The following is a 23,822-nucleotide window of genomic DNA, read 5'->3' as shown; positions in this document are numbered from 1 at the left end:
GGGTGGGGAGAGATACTGTGTAGCAGACGTAAGCTGCCTAATAACAAATCCCAAGGATGCCGCCCTGGGTTCGAGTCAGGACACTCAATCATGGTTCCAACGAGCTTGGATACCACTCATGATTTATCACCTGGGGAGGGGTTGGGAGTTTAGAGGGATCAAATAAATTTTTATTGTGACACGGTTAAAACCCCCCAAACTCTGCCCCCTTCAGGCGATAAATAGCGAATGCTCCAGAAACACGATAAAGACGACAACAACAACAACAACAACAACAGCATTTATTTAAACACGATAAAAAATTCAGCAAAAGCTGATGTGGTCGTGTACGGACAATAAAACTAAATTCCTAACTAAATCCAATAAAACTAAATTCCTAGCTAATTATAAGAAGACTAATGTAAGATTTCTACATATTTTCAACAATAAAAATTCTACATAGTACATCATTATAACATACGTGGCTTAAAAATACACTTGAGTGACTTTTTAAAAGCGTCAACGTCTTGAATTGATCTCATTTGATTTTCCAGAGCGTTCCACCGAGTAATTGACTTGTATGAGCATGATTTCTTGACCATATCGGTCTTAGGTCTAGGTAACTTAAATGTCATTTTCCTCCTGAAGTCGTAGCTACTTACATACTTTTCAAAGTGACTGCTCATAGGACGTGGCAAAAGATTATAATAAGCCTGATGCGCTAAGATTAGTAATCGTTTCTCATACATAATCTCTAAGGTATTCCATTTTACTGTGGCAAGAACCTCCTTGCTTGGAGTACACCAATCCAAGTTAAATATTATTTTCGCCGCTCTAACATGTATAGATTCTAAGCTTGAGAAAAATACTCGACCACAAGAGCCCCAAACTAACATACCATATGTCACAGACGGCAGAATAACCTTAAAATAGAAATCAATTCTTGCCTGTATAGGAAGGAAATACAAGGATTTAAGTAAATTCAACTTCTGCGTATATGACTTAGCTAATTCCGGTACATGATGATCCCATTTAAGAGCATTATCTATCTGAACACCTAGGCATCTTGCAGAAACAACCTCCCCGACAACATAATCACCCATCTTAATAGCTTGTTTTGGCCCAGTAAATTTTCCGCGTCCACCAAGCAATATACATTCCGTCTTGGTGGGATGTGGAGTGAGACAGTTCTCGCAACACCATGTATATAGCCTTGCTAGTACTTCATTCAACTTGGAGGCCACCAGATCATAGGTCGGAGCTGAGACATAGACGGTGGTATCGTCTGCGTACATGTGAAGCTGTGGGTCACCATCTATTCCCTCAGTAATATTGGGCAGATCATTACAGAAGATGGAAAACAGGGTAGGGCCCAGCACCGACCCTTGAGGTACACCAAAAGTAACTGGCATAGCTTGAGATTGACACCCATTAATCGTCGTTACTTGCGTTCTTCCAGAGAGGTAATCTCTTGAAGAACGCAAGTAACAAAGTCAACTGGCGAGCTTTTTTCTCGCAATACTGCATTATTATGAAATGAAAGGCACCTTATTGAATACACGAAACAGAATGTCTATCACTGGATAAGCTTTGTCGAAAATTAAATTACAAATGAACGCTACGATAATTTTATAGTTAAATTTGTTCCTGTGTTTTTGAGAAATCACAATTTCGATGGTAGACTCAACGAAAGCTAAAGTCGATACACCGCTGTCTTCTTCATCATTCGTCCGATATGTGATCAAGGGAATATCGGAATTATCACCCTCAGAAGGAAATAATCAGTTCATCAAGTGACGTCTAGTTAATGAATTTGAATACATGCAGCTGTATAAAATAACTTGTCCCTTACCGGACTAAGTCTTAAGTTAAGTTAGTAAATATTGCTTGATAAGTTTTTCTCTCAGATTGGTACAGAGCGGTATGAAATGTCCAAGTAGTGATAGTTTCTCAATGAGAAACGAGAGTTCCTAGCAGAATTTGCGGGTGTAGATCACTCTATTTTTCCTTAAACGAGGGCCAACATTTCGCACTCTCGTAAGGGGAAGCTGTTATTGTTCACATATTTCCTAAGGCAAGAAAAATTTGGCGGGTTCGCTCTCATAAAAGCATTGGTTCATTAAACTTCTCATTGTTTATTTAAAAAAAAATGCTATCAAAGGCATTATTTCAAAGCCCATGAGCGTTTGGCACTTTTAGTCCGTAGAAAATTGTTATTTACATTTCGTTCTTGCACTAGTGTATAATACAGTACAGAAATATGTCATCTACAAATGCTTTTGTTATTATAATGAATTATTTTACTCATATTTGATTATGATAAGATTCTGAACAACCATGATTAAATATTTGCTAACGTTATGTCATAAAAATTATTGAGGCCTGACTTGAAGCCAATATCCGGCATCCAAAGACGATTGCTCGAATAACACCGGTCGGCCAGCCAAAAGCGCGAAGAAATAAGTGGAAGCCAACGTGTTTTGGCGGGAAACATAAAGCACAAAATAAAGCATTGTAGCTCGTGTTGTCGTACAGACAATTTTTGAATAAGTGTTAAGCTGAAATGATGTCAGAATCGCAAAATCAAATAAATTTACGAGGAAGAAAACACTCTAGTACATCTTTAAGTGAGAAGGTTTCCTTGAAATTTTTGTTTAAACAGACAAAAACCGCGAAGAGCTCACCTTGAGAAGACAATCTGTTATTCACGTGTCACCTGGCGATTAGGACTAAGCGACAATTCAAGTTCAATGCATGACAGTCGTAGTGGCTACAAATGCTACCTCTGGGCAGTTCAACCCTAACCTACCACGCAATCCGTTTGTATTAGAAACGGCTTCAAGAAGCTAGCATTTATGCTTAGAACTTGATGGAAATAAGTTTTCGCATTTTCTTTTCAAATTTCTCATTGACCTTAGATGTAGCTTTAGTTGACGTTCATGATATGTGCACGGGGAAAAGTTGGTTAATTTTCCCTCTGAAGGTGACTCATTTGGCTAGTTTTACAGAAATCTTTGCTTAGTTAACATGACGATAAATTTTTCTTTGTCATAAACCTTTCCTCTTGCTTCGGAGTTCGCTGTTTTAGTATCCCACCCCACCCGCTTCTAAACTAGATGGTCATTGCCTTCGAGGGGAAATAAGAGTTCAGTCTCTCTGTAACTGTTTCTTGTGTATCACGACTGTAAGCCGTAAACCATGTGTTCTGTGATGAACTGGAATAACTTGTTCCAGGCATCTGCAGTTTCCTCAGTCCAACTAGACTTGAGAAGATCTTTAAGAACAAACATCAGGGCCTCCTGCATGGACTGAGAAAAAAAAAAGGGAATTGATCATTTTTGGAGGAAATGACAGGCATCACAATTCAAGCTTGAATTTGTTTTTTTTAGGATTTCTCGTTCATCTCCTTTTTCTTCTTTAGCAACGCCAGAACATTTAGCCAAAAAGAAGCTTCATGCATGGTAGATATAGCAAGATATGATTTAGTTCTGACCAATTATAGAGTAGCAGCTCTGTTATCGCCTAGGCAATAATACTAAAAATCAAATATATGATGTCAGTCATTGAAAAGTTATCTATTAACTTACGTCAAGATATGTTGGTTTCAAGAAACGTGTTTTATGTCTGCGTCCTAATTCTTCCAAATACGCGCTAAAACTCTCAGAATCATCCAATGCAGAGACGGCATTCTCAACCGCTTTCATCACTCTTTTCGCATGACCATATAAGGCATTTGTCTTTGCGAGCTCAGAGGGAGGTACATCTTTAAATTCCGGAAAAAGTCGCTGATATTCAGGATTATTTTCAAAGAATCTGCAAAGATGTAAAAATTTATATGTTACGGCTATGCACAGTAGCTGACTTCCCCTGTAAGTGACAATGCAATATGTAAAGTTTATTTTTACTTATATCAGAGAAATCCTAGAGTAGCAGTAGCAGTGACGAGTTAAAAAAAAAATTCTTAAGACATACAGTTTTACGAACCAAAAGACAAGTTTTTACTTAGTTTTCGTAAATCGAGCGTCTTGGACAGACAAAAGCCGTTTTGAATATAGTAATTATTGGCTTTTGTACCAAATGGTTATATTTTATCAAAGCAATCGCTCTCTTTTCACCGATTAAGTAGCTATTCTGAAGAAAATGAAGGTCTAGGGATGACCACTGTGTAGATAAAAAAACAATATCTTTTGCAGATCAACGTTCATATTATTTCTACAGACCAATTGATGTATTTAGTTAACTGTGGCTAAGCATTTAGCGAGACGATGTCACGATAAAAAAATAAAAATCTATAATCTCATTACGGACTAGGAGGTTAATGTTTCACAAACGTGCTACTTTAAATTAGGGAGGGGGGGGGGGGTGTCCTGGTTGATTGTCAGGAACAGGTTTCGACCAACACGTAAGCACAATTAACTCCTTGATCCCTCAGAGTGATTAGCATCTAATTTCTCCAAACAATATCACCCCTCGATCACAAATGAAGGTCATGAGAATAAAGAAAATGATCACCACTAAAAGACGCTCTTGATTGTTAGGCAACTTCTCCCTCTCAGAACCTTAGGAAATGTATAGGGAACAACTTGGAGAATATGCTCACTGATGCTAAGGTGTAAAGAGTTGAAAAGCTAAAATGTAAATAAATGTTTTTATTTTAAGAACTATTGTTTTACTGTTAACAAGTTAATAAAAAATCATGATCGTGCGCGATTCGCGTTGGAGGTATCCTTTAACCCTTTACACCCTAACATCAGCATGCATTTTCTCCTCACTGCTCTCTATACATTTCCTATGGTACTGACAAAGAGAATTTGTTTAACAATCAATAGCTTCTTTAGTTGGTGATCATTTCCTTTATTCTCATGACCTCAATGTTTGTGTTAAAGGTGATACTGGCAAGAGAAAATAGTTACTTATCACTCTTAGGGGTTGAAGTGTTCAAACTTTCCCGTTGATACAGCTTGCTCTTCTACTCCGTTCATCGCTTGTACAGCTGCACCGTTTACAAGTGATAAAAGCGAAGTTTTGATGAAAAAATCAGAAACTCTCGCAAAAGAGATGAACGACCATTTAAATTCATAGCCATTTCCGAATTTTCACAATCCTGTTTATGTGAATTTACCTTCGTTAATATCGTGGACACTAAATTAAAAAGGTTGATATGGTTTTTTTAAACTTTCCTCTACAGGTTTAAGTCAGTGATAAATTCAGTCCATTCAAAATAATTTACCAACGCAATAAAGCGTAGGAGTAAGCCCACGGATCCCTAGCTATAGCATGAGACTACGCACCGTTGCAACCACATATGAACTGAAATAGTAATTGGAGTACAAGCTATTGTTTGAGAAAGCACTGGCTTAATTTGGAGCAAAGCAAACAGCAGTTTTCGACCATCTTTTTCAGAGGGGAAGGAAATCTATAATTTTCTCGCAAAAATCAAATTGCAGGCCGTTTAGGACGGTTTTCTAAGTAATATTTATATTATTATGCAAGATATCATTTGGATATGAAGTAACCTTGGTGGAGTATTTTAAAGCTCTCAATATTGAATTATGGATTTATATAAAAGAGACATTGTGTTTTGATGAAATAAGTAATTGCTTAGTAAACCACAGAGTAAGTTTTTGGGATAGATTCTAAGATTAAAAACATGAAATCCTGGAAGAAATTAGTTTGTCTACCGTATGGTGTCTTTGCTTCCATAACTTTGTGTGAGAGTAAACTCGAAATTTAAAGCTTTACTTGAATATCGCTTGAAATTGTGCCAGCGTATTACGTTGAATTGGAACGGGAAACCAATTTAGATCAACATGACCTGAAAAACGTCTTGTGGCTGATGAATACTCTGTATTACGGACACAATACCGTTATTTTTATTTTCATTTTTATCCTATTTCTCGTGAGGGTTTGACTGGTCTCCTAATTCGGAGAAAAGATTTTTACGGCGAACGATGATCAGTGCCCACGCTTAAGAGGGAACGTGACGATAACGAGGAATAAAGTTGTTCAACCGAAAAAATTATCAAATCAATTATTACTGATCATTAAAAACTACGAAGGGAACCGAGAAATAAACGGCTGCAGAAGTTCTCACTTTTTTACGTTTTCCACTTCTAAGCAAGTTTGTGATAAAATCCAGAATTCCCTCTCTCCATAAAGTTGCTAAGCCTTATTATCCGTTGGAACAAAAAGGGAATTATATAAAGCGATATTGCCTTTTCAAATGATTTTACAAGACGAAGCATAAATAATTTGCTAGTTTTGGCTGTGCTGTAATATTTCTTTTCAGTCTCATAGAAAACACTCGATCACCAATGGCTTTTTTGACATGTTAAATTAAACGCTAAAGTGAATATATTGATTCCTGGAGCTATACAATATTGAACGGACCTATTCATATTTTACAAAAACATATTCTCAAATGGAAAATCTACATAGTGAAATAAATATAACGTTGTACCAACTTTTTTTGAGATGAAAGTTATAATCAATCTCAGTGGAGACTCTAGATTGAGCGATTTGAACTGTCTTCTTAATATATAAATTACACTCACTTGATAAAAGTCTTCTTCCCAACAGAACTCTTATGGATTTCGATTGTTTCCCAGGTCTCGCGTACCAGGTACTTTTGAGCCGTAGTGAGTGGAAATACAGAGGCCTTAAATTTATCTCTGTGGCGACTCGACGAAGATCCGCATCCCATATTCTTGTTTATATTTTGATGAAATAGCTGGCAGACTTCTTGACAACACCTGTAACGATTTGAAAAGATAAATTGAAAATCTGTGTTTACCCTGAAAAAACACTACAACTCGGCAGATTTGCTTCTTGACATAAATAGCTCGATCTGGCGTTGCTTCTGTCAGCCCAACATTGAACAAATCATTTTGTATTGGAGATAAAAGAGCGTTTTACAATAAGCTGAATCTGATTGGCACCGATTGTAAAACTCTGACAATTGATGCTGCATGCAAATTGCAAACATGATAAGTGATTTTTCGTCGCCGCAAGGGAGACCCCACTTGTTTGAAGCAAATTAAATTGGGCAAAACATTGCAAGACAAAAGTCCATTCGATACGACAAATGAATATATAATTTGAAATTATTCCACTATGGAAATTAAAAACTAACTTGAAAGACCTGAACGGAGTACCCCTGACTGAAAGACTCATAACTCGCGAAATATCCTATTTTCGTGCTGTGAGTGTCTAAGTGCATGATGACCTTTTCGAGCAATATCATGATCGCAGCTCGTGCGGTCAAAAAAGCTACTCGCAGTAAAGTAGGCTAACCCTTTAATTCTGAGCCACATGCGGTCAATAAATTGCGCCTTGCACATATCGGATTACTCTTAATTTCTGGTTCTTGCAATTTATATAAACCATTTTATGTCCTCCGTAGTTACTTCCTGTTATACTGCGTTGCCATTAAAAAAAACTAGTGGATAATCTTTCCTTTGTTCTGTATTTTGTATTGTCTGTTTTTTGTCCTTTTTATTGCATTTTGGTGCTTTGGCCTGGTTTTTAACTTTTAGAATTTGTCTCTGTTTTAATTTTTGGTTTTTTTTCTGCTTTTATCAACATTCGTCATGAGCTTTTAATGCAATTCCTTTTTTTTTCGTTCTTCTTTATCTCCTTTACTTCTGACTTGTGGTTTGCCTTTTTATTTTTATCTGTTTCCTGTTTTTTTTTATCACGTACCAATTGGGGAATGTCAGTTGTTTTCGTTAGTAGCTTTTATGTTGTGTACACGTCTCAAGTTTTAGTTTGTATTTTGTTATCGTTGTTGTGTTTTTGTTGTCTTCTTCACCTACTAGTCGGTAGCTGGTCAATTTTTTTACTCCTAGCTTCCCATGAAAACACGCTAAATATTTATCGTAACCAAAATCAGAAAACTTTCATTCCATAATGTTGTATTGCTTAATGACTGTAGTTTTGTTTTCTTATTTTTTTGCTCTGACCCGTTCGGTTTGTGACACGTGAGGATGATAATTTTACACAAAGCTCAAACAAAAATCTCTCCAAATCTTTCAGTTTGATTTATCTTGCTTAACCGACATTAGGCGACAAGAAACTGTGTTGGATTACCTAAATGGTGCGTTATTACCCACGTCAGCGGTGCTACACGTCTATTACGTGCAATCAGCCAAATAAACAGGTCCACTGTACCTATGAGAAATTAGTAAACGAGACACATGCACGCATCTCATACACGAAATAAATGGCTAATTTTCCTTTTTCCTTTCATCGTAATCTATCTCTATGTTACTGAGAGACATTCAAATTTTTTTCTACTCGTTTGTTTCTTGCCGAATGAAAACGTAGCAAAAATTTGCGAATGAACTGAAATAGTCGTGTGAACTACCCGCCAGCGGCTAATAATTTCACACCTGCTTGGAGAAGTTGACAGAAAAATTTAAAATAATTTATTTTTTATGGATCATAATAACAAGGCCCTCTAAATGCTACAAGTCAAACTACAGGAAAACTCATAAGTCTTTTATCTTTGACTCGTTTGCTAATATAATATACAACCATAACTGTAGTTTTCCCGAGTAAAACTTATTGATAATACAAAGCTGTTTTCTTCGAGGGTGAGTTTTAATTTTTTTAAAATTTTCAAGGGATAGGTTTCATTTTCGATCCATCAATGACCCATAAATCTTCTTAAACAGTATGAATATTCGTGTAAAAGAAATATCATGGGTGACCACGTCCGTTTCAATATGTCGTTAAGCGTGGGAAATAGCAACAAAGCTGGCAACGTTACAAATCTTAGAGACAAAACGTTAAGACCCAATTCTGAAGTTTGTTTGTGTTTATGAATCGACCAAGAGGAAAACTTACATTTTAAATGAACTGAAACCTGCTGTGAATTGAAATCATTTCTTAATACAACTCTACGAGGAGAAAGGAAGTTGTAAAGCCTAGCTAATTATATTTTGGCGCAAAATATAAGTTCTTCGCTTCATATAAATTATTTTAAGAGCTATTCTAGATAAGATATCATTACTCAAATTTTTCCCTCTAAACGTCTAAACTCTGTCGCAAATTAACAATGAAGTCGGAAAAAAATTTGATCCCAAACTACATCTAATAAATTCCTCCCATTTGAAGCTTAATTTTAAAAATTAACTCGCCAACTAACTTGCATCTAATCAAAAGAAACATTTTGTTATTAACCTCACCACGGAGTTTTTATCTTGATCAGTCTGCGGTTGAAAGTAGGCCTTTGATGTACTTTTTTTATGTTATATATTGTAATATTCTGTCCAACTAAAGACTTCTGCTCTAATTAGCCAAAAAATAAACTCGACATTTCCATTACAACCACTATGCTAGCAAATTAGCATATCTTTCCAAATTTTGTTTTTCAGAAATTTAACCCAAATCGGTTTCAGAGCGGGACAGTATATTTCTTATGAACAAATTACTCACGTCATTTCGGTTAATTTTTAAGATAATAATATGTGATCATTTTTGGAAAGAAGCAAATATCAAATGAATAAAAACAAAACATGATCCACGATAGAGACGCAATTTTTTTTTATTACAAAATTTGCATTTCAAATTATACTTTTAAAAGTATACACTTGCAATGCAAGTAATGAACTGTGTCGCCTACTCACTTATAAAATGAAAAAGGTTTATTTAATACATATAAATATCTGCTTAATCTTCAAGACAGAGTTTGAACGTTTTATTTATAAATATTTATACTTGAAGAGAGATAAATACTGACAACTTGAAGTGGCAATCACATAACACACTGAAGGAAATCAAACAGGATATGTTCTTTGGAGAGAGCTAAATTGTCAATGATGATACACGTGCACTTCCGAAATTTCCGAAGCTGAGAAATCCATTGAATTCAAGCAACCTGCTCTTCTCGCAATTTTACAGAGGTAAATTTTTAGGAGTCGCATTTCTTTCAATTTATTTGGGAAGACTTTCCCATAAGTTCGGTCAATCTCCATGAAATCTGCTTTTTATCGCCATAACAGGTGATTTTAGCTTTAATGCACTTCACTCGTAATTGTGTGCGGTATTTTAACGTTTTATAAAAGAATGAAATTTCATCCATAATTATAGATTAGTATCGTACGTGATATAAATTAGAAATAACCTACGGTCGAAGTTAATGCTTTCTATCCATCTGTCATGAAATTGCGTTCATTAGTTATCGAGAAAACGAATAGAAAGTAAGAGAAATAACACTTGAGTCAGTTTACGTTTTGCAGCGATGAAAAAGGGGAAACCATTTACGTGTTTGGTTTCATAGCAACGAAAATCCTGATACAAACAGGATCAACAATAACAGAGCTGTATAAAGCAATTGAAATAATGAACTGCAGAATTTCAATACTGATAAATTCCAATGTCAGAGGATAAAGCTATTACCACTAAGCTAGTAACTTTAAGGCGATATCAACTTCCATAAAATGTTCTAAGCGAAATGGTTAGATTTTCATTGCTTTCCGTTTTTGTTTTTGTTTTTTTTAAAGCCTGAACGAGAAATAAAACCGACGGTCATATGCTTAAACTATCAACTTTTACGCAGAATAACTTCTGAATCGGTGATTTTATGGTCGGATTATCCAGAAAACTTACACAATTAAACATTTAACAAATGGAGAAGCCTTGGCTGTGCTCTGTTCTGTTGTAAAGCACGTAGGAAGCGGTTAGAGCACGAAAGAAGTGTAGTGTCTTGACGTTTACAAACCTTTGTTTGATTCTTCTTTTGCTATTTGCCGACTTGCCTGTTCCCAAATTTAACTTTCAATTGAAGAAAAAAAAAATTTGGGAAAAGTCCCGGAAAAGGTCGGACATTGTACAATTTGGCAGATGGCGTGACAGCTTTAGCTCAGCTCTATGCTCTATACTCTCATAGAGCACGCTCTTTCAACCAATGACAGCACACGTTATATCCGAAATTTATTATAATTAATGTTATTACTAGGAAGCAACAATTTTTCGCCCTGGGGATAAATATTTAGAACGGGTTAAAAAATAGGGAAACGCGATCATCATTTCAATTCTAAAACTTAATTTCTTCAACAAAATTCACAAAATATGGACAAAACGACAAGAATTGAAGACGAACAAAGCCGATTGCATCGGTTTTCTTTGAAAACGTACGATAGACTTTCAAAACTTTATCTCATGGCTTATGGAAGCACCGTTTGTCGCTTTTGTTTTGGCATCGTCATGTTGCTATGGCGCGAGTAGGCTAGCGGTTAAGTTGCCTAGGTAACATAGACTCCCACAGAAATAACAGAATTTCAACTTCCTTAACTACTACTCTGACGACAAATTGTACTTCAGAAATTCAATTGTCGTACTTTTTCGTAACTTTGCGTTAGTATTGTAGAAACGAAATTTAAATATTTATTCTTACGTTGAAGTTTTACTTAAGTTACCGAAGGTGTCAAAAACAGAACGCTTTCTCATAAATATTGAGAATCCTCGGACTAAATGAAATATGCTAATTTAAGAGCATTGAGTTGATTTTTTTAGAAAAGTGACACCTTTTCGGGAATACATTCAAACAATCTGCGAAGGGTATTTTTGAAGCTGTTCTTTCAACTGCAGATGACATCAATTACGATGTTAAAAATCTTTTTGAAGAGTGGAAATATTTGTAATCATCTCGAGTTAACATGTTTTCCAGCACAAACTTAAGTTTTTCCCCGTCATATAAAATTACTCCAAACACACCTGTTATGCCTCAGGTCTGCGGTAGAAACAAAAAATTAGCAAAACACATTGAGTCTGGATAAATATATCTACTCTTTCGCGCCAAAGATATTTAAATTTATTCAAAATAAAAATTTACTTCGTGCTTTTTCTTGGGCGACATGACCATACTTTAATTTATTGGCTATTAGCTGAGAGGAAATATATTTTTGAGGAAATTGCGCAAGACACTTGACGAAAGGCCAAATGCTTCAAGTTGAAGTCCCTAATTATTGGTGTCTACATAGAAATGCACTAAGCAGTCATTGCGGGCAGTGGAGATACTAGTTTACATAGATTATGTCAACTTCCTTCAACACCCTAATTACAAATTTTGCCGTCACATGCAAACCGTGGCGACCAAAGAACGTTTTGGATCATTTTTCACAAAAATATGGGTTGTTCTTCGTCTTTAAGTCAAAAGCATGCCCATGTCTCGCTTCCCTTGTCCGAGCCACAGAAGTATCTTGTCCGAGAAACTTGGGAAACGATCGAACAACACAAAAACATGGTCGGGAAGAAAACGTTTCTAAGGTAAACACTTTCGTGTTTTGTCGTTTACTCAATTTCCTCGGTAGACTTTGTTTTCCTTTCATTATTTTTTTTGCTGTAGATAGTTATTCTTGTTTTTTTTTCTGTCGCTTCGTTGAAACCTGATATGGGATGATATCTTTTGAGCACTTGCATTTGAATCGCGTGTTGAGTAGATTAACCTTCCTCGGGGATACATACAACTTAACCGGGAATATAATTTCTTGACTCTGGAAGACAACTTTTACAGTGATTTTTTTTTCTCTCGGTTAAGGCTGTAACGAAGCGCTCTTGTATGGACGGATAAGATCTAGAATCGATGCGCACTTCTTGCATGTGAATTTCTTACTTAATTTGCGATTCTCGAGAGCTTTCTACTTGTTGCAATTCAAATTTGCAAAAACGGACGCCACTGGAAATAATCGCATTTATCACCTCGAGGAATCGCTCGCTGAGGCTCTTGTGCATTTCGCAAATGTAATTTCCAAAAAAGGAAAAAAAAGAACGCGAGATTAAGTAATCGTATTTATTGCCTAGAGGAATTTTCCACAAGACGTTTCTACTTTCAGAGCTAACTGAACAGATGCACAAAAACAGGTATATTGTAGTGAAAAACAGGGACGGAAGAAACAGGTGCAGGAGAAATTACAAAAGAAACACTGCTGCTGGGATGTAGCTTGTATACAATGTCGCCCAAAGCTGTCAACTAGTTGTCCTTTTACGGTAACAACGAAAATAACACTATCCAAAAAAAACGTTTACGCTGCCCCTTTGTAACAAAGAAATGGGGCTGTAATCGGAACAATGTTCTTGTCCAAAGAATTTTTGGGCATTCCTACTTCAATTTTTCATTTCATAGCGTGAAACGCCTCGTAGACTCGTCCATCAGTGAAATTTATTAAATAACTTATACGCCTGCCATGAAAATACATCTTGACAGCCTGGATTTCCGTCATAAAAGTCAGAATGAAAAATTGCATTTTCATTTCTGCTAAAAGAATACTATTTAAGATTCCGCCTACTGACAACCTAGTCACAACTAAACTCTTGCGATTAATTCTGATTATTCAACTTCGACGTGGTTTTCAATAAAAGTAATCATTCACTATAAAATATTCTCAGGACAATTTTGCGACAGAATAAGACGTTTTAAACTAGACGATTGATGTTGATCTTTCACTGAATACAAACGTGGATTCATGTTTTTATTTGTTTACTCCCCGTTGCCATGTCTCAGGCGAAAAAATGTGCATTATGTTAAGAAGAACGCATTATTTCCTTCAAGCTATACCACCTAAATACAAAAAAAATGCGACGCAGCTTAATTTCACTCTAGTTAAATCTGGTAAAAGGCGAGTTATTTCTTCCGCTACATGATCAAAATATTAGTTTGTGACCATCGGCAAACTATGGCTGGTGCATGGCTCTTCTGATTTACAGGATCGTTTGAAAAAGGGAATGCACCAAACATTTATCATAGTCAAGCAGGACAAATAAAAATGTCACGAAGACGGTTACTGGGCAAAAAATCGACCCAGACCTCTCTGGATTTTCCTGCTCCTCTCCTTTAGCGCGGTTTACTGTCGCGCTTAGTTTCTTATCTAAACGCCTGGAACAGGCTAGTTGCTCACAGGTTCTCTCTAACTTCTCTCAGATTTTTTGAGATGAATCCCGACTATCAAAAGCTGTTTCCAGAGTTTAAAGACGTAGACCCAGTTGAACTAGAGAACACGAGTGCTTTATATGGACACGCTAAGCGAGTCATGAAAGCCGTGGAGAACGCCGTTTCTTCACTAGATGATGCGTTTAGCTTCGCTGCGTACCTGGAGGAACTGGGAAGGAGGCATATAGCTCGCGCATTGAAACCGTCTTATCTTGATGTAAGTATCACTAAACTGTAACGAGTTGGTATGTCAGCATGACGATTACATGGGTTGCGGGGATATATAAATGATAATTTTTCGAAATAAAGGTTGAAGGAATCGCCTGCGTTAACCCTCAGCTGAACCATTTGTAAATCAGTGCTGATTATCTTTAAAGAAACTCTTTGTTTGGTAGTTTCATTTGCGATGAAAAGGATACAGCAAGCAAAACGCGAACAAAATATAAACCAGTATTGCTGCAATTGGAAAATTAATCGACCAAAAATGGGACCTGCCTGGAGAGCGGGTGATGGGGGGACAGGGGGAACTTTGGTCTCTCGATATCCCACGTCTATTTTCCACGCCCGTGACACTACAGATCTCTTCTATCTAAATTCCGTTTAAAGATAATATTTGCATTTTGTCTTTCAGTAGTATTTTGAATGAGAGTATTTGAATTTGAAATAAACGTCAGACCGCTATCAATATAAAGAGTTAAGAATCTGAGCTTCCGCCAATCAATGGCATCAACAAATATAATAACACTTATCTTTTCTCGAGCTTGATCGTTTTACTTGACGCGTGTAATGTATGTAATTTCGGGGCAAAACTAACAAAAAATCATTCAAGTAAATATTGCTAAAAGAATAATTTTAAATGTAAACAAATCCAAGTTTAGCTACGTTCAGTTGAAATGTCTTTACATAACTCAAATTTGCTTCAGTATTTAACCCTTTAACCCCAAAGGGTGATTAGCTTCCAATTTCTCCTTACAATATCACCACTGAATCAGGCATTTGAGTTACGAGAATAAAGAAAATGATCACCAGCCAAATAAGCCCTTGATTGTTAAACAAATTCTCCTTGTTAGCACCTTTGTAAATGTTTAGAGGACAGTATGGAGAATATGAAAACTGATGTTGGGGTGTAAATGATTAAATAAAATGTAATCATCAGTTACCCTTCGCGAAACAGGTACCATCAACAGATCCCTAACTTACTACTATTACTGATAATAAAATATCTTATCGATTTTTATTTATATTTTTAGGCAATGCAGGAAGCACTGATGTACAACTTGAAAGATTTACTACGCAGCCAGTGGACAAAGGAAACAGAAGAGGCCTGGAACAGACTTTTTCGTTTCATTTCTTCAACAATGGTTAAAGGACTTCAGTCGCCATGAGATAAATTCCGCCCGTGAAGTAAACGGGGTAAAACGTGGTTTTAAATTTTGTATAAAGCCATTTCGGCGAAAAATAAAAAGCGCTGATGTTATATGGACAGTGAAAATGAACTTGAATCCGGCATATGTTAAAATTCGCCAGCGAAGCTTTTGTATTTTACCTTTTTGAGTTTTTATCGCGAAATTGGAAGGTGTTAGAGTTGAAATCTTCAGAATGAACTCGAAAAATTTCTTCGTCCTACATCCTCGATAAATCAGTCGACAACCCAATCAATTTTTTGGCTATTTTTTTCTCGAATGCAGTCGGTCGTTTAAACGGCAGTAACTTGAAAAAACAAAGATGGTTAACATAAACATGCCAAGTAATTTCAGTCATTAAAACTTAAAAAAACATAACTCATTGACTTCTATGTAAATTATAATGTCTTCTGGCCCTAGGAGTTCACATAAATGAAAGTACTGATTAATCTTTTTCTATCAAGTCACGGACAGGAAATTATTGAAAATAAAAAATCTTGAAGCAAAGTTTACATAGTCAGAATTACAAAGATGAACATACCTCTCAAACTCTGAACAACATCTTGTAAAATTGGTTTGTTTCCTTCGATCGTTAGTTTATTGAAAATGACAGAAAGGTCTCATTCCATCTGCTTCTTGTCGTTGTGTGATAAATGAAGTTTTAATTGTTTTTTACCTCCGGTAACCTGGTAGTCAAAGGAAACCGATAACTCTATCTTAAGAGCTCGATTTCAAGACCCTTTCAGTTCAAAATGCTGTTATTTATGTTCCCATCAAATAACGCAACGCTATTGGCTACAGTTGAAAGAGAGTTCTTGCTGTGAAGGTTGATATGTTAGATATAAAGGAGACTAAACAATTGAGCACGATAATGTGCTTTGAAAATCAATACCCATCTTTCGTTATGTTTCAGACCAACGCGTTGTGGCTTACAAAATAAACTATTTCAACCATTGACTGAATAAGAGACGAAAACACCGGAGTCGCCAGGAAATTCAGAGAATTTTCATCTTCAAAGTATACTGTCAAAGAGCTGTCTAGTTCCAAACTAAATGTTTCTACTATATAAAACAATTCATTCAGTTAAAGACCTCCTATGAAAACATTAAGAATAATTACGAACCTTCTGGTTATGCCCCTGGGTATTTCCAGATTAAATGACATACTCAAGGCTTAGGGTTCATCAAGCTCCAGTGTTTTTAGAACAAAATGTATTCCAATCACATCAGCAAAACATGCCAAGTTAAACCGGGTTTAACTAAATGAAATTCAGCTACAGACAACTAAAAAACTTAATCTTATTCATTTTTGTCTTCATTTTTCTGAATCTGAAGATGAAAAGAAATCAGTCTAAGCATCTTTGACAAAAAAAGAAACAAAAAAAAAATGACCTGAATGTCTTGGTCCTGCTGTGAATGAGATAATAAATTGATCTCCGGTTGTGTATGGTAAGTTGTTTTGAGTTAGGAGAGACTCAGGCTAAAGTAAGTGCCCCATGAAGTTTTCAGGCTTTAAAATACATTAACTATCAATGAGCTACAAACGATTCATTCAACAGATAGCGCCATAGTATCCTATGTATGTAATGATATGATATCTTTAAATGAAAAAACCTACAGTAGGAACCATTATAAACTTTATTTCTGATTAATTTGTTGTAAATATCTCACATTGTACTATATTTCTTACGTATTGTCACGGATTCCTATGAGAACAACATTTTGTGGATATATTTGTGATGAGAAGTGAAATAAATCCTTTTCGGTATCAAGAGGTCAATTTACCATTTGCTATTTTGAAAAAATTCCTCATCTTATATCAACTGAAAAAGTTAGAAAAAGGCTGAAAGAACAATAGAAAGCCATCTGCCACTAGCAAATCCTTCCTTGTTGCTCTGCTGGTAGGAATATGGAAAAGCACTTGGAAAGGAATATTACTAGCTTTCTTTGATAAATTTTGTGGTAAGTTGTGTATAAAAACCTTGAAAAATAATTAATTACTCGTAGTGTTAAAATGAAGTTAGAACAACCTTTGTTTTGATAGAATGACTGACCAGTGCAACATTGCTTAGTGACAGAAGAAAGACTGATTTGGTAGAAGTAGGTTATAAAGGACATACATTGTTCCTTTTCAATTACTTGACAGGTTTGACATTAAACTGACATTAAAATGACGTCATTAGCATGACGTGCAAACCTCTAAGAAAGTAAGAGAAGATACAATTATTATAATGGCTCTGACAAAGTTTTCGTTTCTCGGAAAACTAAGCCTCAATTGCTCAAGTCTTTTATGTTCCTTATCGGAGAGTTCCAATCAATTAACATTATTTTTTCTTCAGCAATTATCCAAAAACTTTCAATTATATGAAATGATCACGAAAGGATTTCTTCTGGTTTACAACTGTTGGTACACAATGAAGAACTCTTTTACCTTGTTCCCTATTCCCTGTGAAAAAATCCTCATGTTTTCAAACTGCGCTGTTTGGTACATTAAAAAAAATTAGATCGTCGATACATCAAAACCGACGAAAATTTATTTTAATATTGGTTGGTGTTGTCCTTATATTCGAGATATGAAAAATGCTTCCATATCTTTTCCGTTTAAATTTAGTGCACCTCGATTTTCACTTCCTTTTTTTGGACGAATTAGAGAAATATCCATCAAAAAAGAGAAAAACGCTGTTTGTACTACTGGAAAAGCAAACATATGTTTCCTACCTGTAAATTGTTATTTCCTTTAGTCGTACTTTAAAAACCCGATTGGGATTAATTTTCAATATGGCCTGTTGCTAAAGGCATATTTGTATGTAAACAAAAAAAAATCAAATTGGAAAATATATAATAATTTATGCGCAATTAAGTTGTGCTGTGCGTCAGAAGTTCGGTTATCAATTGATTTCCAAGAGTTTTGTCGCAATTTCCCTGTTAACGAAAATGAAAAACATCACGTGAAAGATTCATTTCAATGCCAAAAGTGTACCTGTATGTCTGTGATGAAATCTTGTTTGATAACCTTTGAGTATTTCATGATCACGAATCGTTAGGCTTAAGCTGACAGTTTAAAAAAAGCTTAATGATCAATATGTTACAATTGTTTGTCTTTTAACTACACAATACTAATTGCAGCCGTACGGGACAAGAGTAAAGTAAAAAAAGCACAAGTCGTCAAACGACCTTTTCTTCTATAACTCTTGCACAAGATAGCTCTAGCAATTGTTTTTATTTCACAAAACTTAAATGTCTGGAATAAAAAAACAGAAGTAACTTTTAAATCTACTTTGTCTGTTTTAACTTTGAATTCAATATGTTTCAAATTCTGTATTAACGATTTAAAATTATCACTGCCTTAAAGCTTCCGACATACCAAATACAAAATTAATATGTTTACTACATGGAGGATAAAGATATATACAGCCGAGGAAAATATAGTTAATCATGTAAGAAATTTTTAAACTGTCTTTGTCCTTTTTTAAGATTCAGTGCTTTTTTCAAGCTAAAAATATTTCACAATTGGGAAAACAGCGAAGTTTTTCTTTTTCACTTAATTCATTTGATGTTGTAGTTACACATGAAAAAGGGTTTGCCATTTAAAGAGTAACGTCAAATAAGGCTGGAGGACAAGAACCTTACGGATTTCGACACTTACCTTTCTTTTTGTCACGAATCCTAATTTGTCTTCAAAATACACATTTAAAATCTTCAGAGGAAGAAACATTTGCAATTCAAATATAAATCCAAAGAGTTCTTTAACAAAGTGTCATTGTAGTATTAAGTTTCAAGTGTCAGAAATTCAAAACAAAAGATGAAGTTGAGCCAGGTTAGGTCACCTGTAGAAGTGTTGAACACCTCTAAAATTGTATGCACAATCAAATGACTAAAGTAAACAAACCGAACTACATCATTAAAACTCGCTTCTGTATTATGGGTTAAGTGCTCTGATTAGAAAGGTTCATTGTTTTCTTCCCCAATTGGTCCCTAGGTAAGGGTTAGGATCAGGGTTTGGTAAAAAGGTCTTAGTGTCCGATTTTTGAAACTTAAATTTCGTTTCTTAGAGCAGAAATGTTATCGAATTGAAGCTCGCTGTAACGGTGCTCTTTTCATGGTTCATCTTTGGGTTTCCATTCCAACTTTGTAGTTTTGTAGCAATTTGCAATTTAGTTATGAAAGTAATTCATAGTTTCATTGGCTTTATTTACTTCGCTCCTTGATTGGTTCATAGAATTCGAACCACCCCCTCAACCAATCAGACGGAAGACTTAAACCAACAGTGTCATGGTTATTCACGTTTTTCCCGCGCTTTTGGCGGCTTGTTTGTTTTTAATCTAGGTTCTGATTGGCTGTTACTACTAATCTGGTTTTGGTGCCTCGACGCCTAACTTCGGAAAGGTGCTCTTTTAGTAGTCTTAGTAATATGTCGTCGGCTATTTACACTTTTACAGTAAAATTAAAGGTATGAACCCGGGGTAACACGTGATCATGTATTTTGATGGTCCGAGTGATTGTAGTCTTGAGAAGGGTCAAGTGAATGGTTATTGTCAGTCGATTGTTCTAAGTCCGGTTCGTATAAACTGATTGGTCAGTTTTGCCGTGATGCTATTGACTGTAAGACTCAAGTAGCGTAAGTCGGTCGCGATTGGTCTGATTCCATCCGTTAGTAAAGTTCAGTCGTTTTGTTCGTTTCGTTTGTAATGTTAATGTCGTCAATGAGTCGTTTGTATGGTGCTGGTAGTAGGGGAGTCTGGTCCGCGTACGCAAACCAGCTTTTCTGAGTCGGTTGTTGAAAGTAGTTAATACTGTAGGTTAGGCATTGCACAGAGTCCCAGTCAATAATGTGCTTCGTATGAACCCCTCTCTGTTCTTCGGTTCGCCTTTGATTTTGACGTTTGTTTTTAACGGAAGTAGTGTGGTGATGAGTTTGTGGGCGACGTGGATATTAAAGGATTTTAGAATGCCCGGGATGTTCTTGTACGTGCCTTTATGTACGATACGGTTGCTGTAGTCGTAGGAACTGCGTTGTGGTTTGTTTCGTAAGTTGCAGTAGGTCGGTGAGTGTTTCGTCGGATGAAGTCTGCGTTCTAGTTGTTCTTTGACAGGGAGCGGTTTATAAGATCAATTGCTCCGATTGCCAAGCCTTCTACATCGGTGAGACTGGCAGAAACCTCACAACAAGACTGTGTGAACACGAGCGCGCGATGAGGAAAGGTGATATAAACAATCACATTGCTGAACATTGTCGACTTACGACACTCACCCGATCAGACGAAGGACTGTCAGATGACTATCCAGCACTGGAAAAGGTTCATGTGCGTTTTTCAGACTCGTACGTATAAGCAAACTTAATCATAGGATTTGTACGTGTATACAATTGATTTGGAAAAAAAACTAACGGGGGGTAGGAGGGGGAAGATGGATCCACAGGCACCTCACCCTCACCCCCTTCAGCTACGCCTCGGAATTGAACGTGTCAGTAGCAGTCTAAAAAAATATTTTAGGCTTAGAAAACAGTCAGCTGTCACCTTGTACGTCCTCATTTTATAAATTTGAGCTACACCTAACCCGATTGTTTTTTGACCCCAAATCACAAATAAATTTAATAAAATTCTGTATAGAATCATGGCAAGGGATAGCCCAATATATGATCCAAGATGCGTTTCACATAACGTAATTAATATGCGTAGTATTTTGTCAAACCAAAAAAATATGAGTTGTCGATGGAAATAAGAATTTAATTATTTGAGCTGTCGACTACAAAAGGCTGTTACGTGTTGAAAAACCAAACAAATGATTTACTTTCGATCCAAAACTAGTTACAAAGGATTGGCCGACTTATTTCTTAAATCAATTTAGTATTAAAATATCAATATTTAATGCTTGAATCACCGCCATTTTTTGATTTTAATTCTCATAGTGGAAGTTGTTGCCATCAGGGAAAAAAATTTGTTAAATCTCATTAAATCTCATGAAAGATTGGATGAATCAACGCTATCTGGTAAGAAATAAAAACCGCAAGCAGTTTTGATTTTGGCGATCGTGGTGGAATAGTTGTTGCCGTTAGGGTTTAAGAATCTGTTTGCTTGGTCAGTCGTCAGCAAGCCCATGTAAGCAGATGACGAATCAGGTTTGAAAAGCATATGAAAGGGGATAAAACATCATGGTGGAAGCTGAATAAAAAAAGACCTTACCGGATACACCTATGTGTTCACTATGATTTCCTTTCTTTGCGGCGAATTACATCCGTTCGTGTTTTCTAGTTGTTGCTGAATTCAGTTAAAGACCATGCAAAAGACCAGGGTGATATAACAGAAAAAAACAACTGATCTCTTCATTTTTTTGAGAGAACGTGAGAAAATACATTTATTAATGCCCGGTCTAGACGTCAAAAAGCAAACAAAAGTAGTTATATTTCCTGTCAGTTCCTAGCTATATTTGCCCTTCACCTACAATAAGACAGCAAGTATTCAAATGAGCCAAAAAAGTTGAATTGTTACTCGAGCAGTAATGAATATTTCAGCTACTATACCTTCTCTGACTATATACCTTAGTGTACCTCATTGTACTCAATGCAATTTGTGTCTAATTTCTCTTTCGGACGGTGTTCAATTCACTCCTTTTTACACCGTAAATGAAAAGTAAACAATTTCTCTCAGCCAGCAATTAACAAGGCTTTTCTAACCTTGTGTTTACATAAAGATAAAGTAGTCCAAAAGAAGACAGAGTTTTGATGAACAAATTTGTCTTCAACTCAACTTTGAACCTGGGATATGGCGAAAAAACCCTTACCAAAAACATACCGTCAAGGAGTTGATCCGATTTAAAATCTCAGTTTGATTTTATTCCCCTCATAAAAGAGAAAGGGGATCAAAAACTCGAATACTAAGTGACCAAATAATGTTATCCCCACCTTGCCCCCCTCAGAACTAACCTTTCATTTACTGAGCAAATTACTGAAAATACATTGCAGGCGGCGTCGTTTCACCGTGTATTTAAAACGAGCTTACCGTGAGTTTCTGACACTGAAAAATAGCATTAGGAATGACTCACCGTTCAGTATTGGAAAATCAGCAGCAGTTTCCGGTCTCGTTTGTATTTTTCTCCTTTTTGGGGAAAAACGCGGAAAACGTTACTCGGTGCCAAAGTTATTTAGTAGATTCGTAAGGTGATGAGAAAATAGCAAAAAAAAATAGTATTATAAAACTGAAGAGTCATTCATAACAAGATTTTCCTTGCGCATCACCAAAATGATTCGCTCAACTTGTAGGAACTAAATATATACGTGAAAAGTTCGACGAAGAGTACGTTACCCCAAAATTAAAAAAATATATATATTCGAGGAAAATTAAAGAAGTCATATATTTAGATCTCAATTGATTTCTTCAGAGGATTTGTGTTTTTAGCGTAAAACATGAAAGTACTTTTCCGTAGAGATACAGTGGTTAACTAAGGCTTAGTTAGGAAGAATATCTTTGAATTCTCGTCTGAAACCCTGGGCCGCTCAGTTTCCGGGGGAAAAACGGCTTAAATTATATTCTGTCTCCTTAATACGTTATTTTAAAAATTTCCTAACTGCAGAGATCGAGTTGGTTGCGTCGCGTGACGGCTCTGAACGTAATGCTAGACATGACCTGAACACCAGCACTGGAACCTATGTTAGCATCATGATCACTGCAGAGGCCTGGAGCCCAAGTTTGTGACGCTATTTATAATTATGTCACATTAAGGAAGAATACAAAGTTAATATAACTGAGAGAGGTTATATCTCGTCATGCACTGCAGTATGTCGCTTAAGGATCACTTCAAAATTACACACTTCGATATAACTGTCACAAATTACTTAGTTAAGAATGGAGAATTACTTTACTTGTCTGGACGGGCTTATATCCTCATTTGACTATTCGAAGCAAAAATATATGAAAAATCCCTTTCTCCTAAACAGGTATTAATTTTCGAACATTTCAGCAGATATGTTTCACGGATCAATATTTTCAAGTAGGTGGGACGCTCTTAATTTCCGACTCTACAACTTCTAAAATAAATAAATTCGCCTGAATCCGTGCGTTGAGGCCTGTCGGAGTAACTCAATAAAAATAATTTTTCAGCACCAATATAATGATTCACACGTTTTCACCAGATGCCCCATGAGGACAGATCGAGCCAGCTTTAGTCTACGTTTTACATTTGCACGAAATTTTAATGAATAAATTATGAAAGTACCGCAGAAATATTAGAAAATTAGTGGTTTGAAGAACGAAGGAAAGTTCACGAAATAAATTCTTCCAAGTACACAGGAAGGGCGTATAACTGCACAACGTCTATACTTATAGAACTTCAATTGTGCTTGAAAATTAGCGGTTTCCCATCAATATCGCTGATAGTTATTCCTACAACATGTGTAAATTAATAATAGTAGTAACAGCTCAAAATACCTGATTATCAAATGCCATTTACCAACACTGTAGAGAAAAATTAGATGCCTAGAGGCCCAATCGCCGAGAGAGACTGTTCGGCGACAGT

At 36.0% G+C, this 23,822-nt stretch overlaps 2 protein-coding genes across 10 annotated transcripts; one reads left to right on the top strand and one right to left on the bottom strand.

Annotated features, from left to right (window-relative positions):
* Positions 1–2,094: 2,094 nt before the first annotated feature.
* LOC113673923 (globin-1) lies at positions 2,095–23,801 on the bottom strand. Of its 7 annotated transcripts, XM_089193646.1 has the most exons (5): positions 23,735–23,801; positions 22,353–22,405; positions 6,534–6,731; positions 3,567–3,792; positions 2,095–3,287 (listed from the first exon to the last, which is right to left on the bottom strand). In XM_089193646.1, exons 3-5 carry the CDS (start codon positions 6,680–6,682, stop codon positions 3,156–3,158), a joined length of 507 nt encoding a protein of 168 aa, XP_089049772.1. In that variant the 5' UTR covers positions 6,683–6,731; positions 22,353–22,405; positions 23,735–23,801; the 3' UTR covers positions 2,095–3,155. The 7 variants fall into 7 exon arrangements, with proteins under 7 accessions (XP_089049772.1, XP_089049773.1, XP_089049771.1 ...); XM_089193647.1 differs by lacking the exons at positions 22,353–22,405; positions 23,735–23,801 and adding an exon at positions 21,494–21,643; XM_089193645.1 differs by lacking the exons at positions 22,353–22,405; positions 23,735–23,801 and adding an exon at positions 15,854–16,075.
* Positions 10,034–16,356, top strand: LOC113673888 (neuroglobin). 3 transcript variants are annotated; one of them, XM_027190353.2, is made up of 4 exons: positions 11,991–12,249; positions 13,901–14,126; positions 15,160–15,322; positions 16,226–16,356. In XM_027190353.2, the coding sequence occupies exons 1-3, from the start codon at positions 12,110–12,112 to the stop codon at positions 15,292–15,294; spliced, it is 501 nt and encodes a 166-aa protein (XP_027046154.1). In that variant the 5' UTR covers positions 11,991–12,109; the 3' UTR covers positions 15,295–15,322; positions 16,226–16,356. The 3 variants fall into 3 exon arrangements, with proteins under 3 accessions (XP_089049775.1, XP_027046153.1, XP_027046154.1); XM_089193649.1 differs by lacking the exons at positions 11,991–12,249; positions 16,226–16,356 and adding an exon at positions 10,034–10,181 and having other exon boundaries at positions 15,160–15,819; XM_027190352.2 differs by lacking the exon at positions 16,226–16,356 and having other exon boundaries at positions 11,851–12,249; positions 15,160–15,938.
* Positions 23,802–23,822: the final 21 nt, after the last annotated feature.

This window comes from Pocillopora damicornis, chromosome 14, assembly GCF_964200805.1.
Source record: "Pocillopora damicornis chromosome 14, jaPocDami1.2, whole genome shotgun sequence".
NCBI classification, from domain to species: Eukaryota; Metazoa; Cnidaria; class Anthozoa; order Scleractinia; family Pocilloporidae; genus Pocillopora; species Pocillopora damicornis.
The sequence above is the reverse complement of the archived record's forward strand: the minus strand, read 5'-3'. Positions and strand labels throughout refer to the sequence as shown.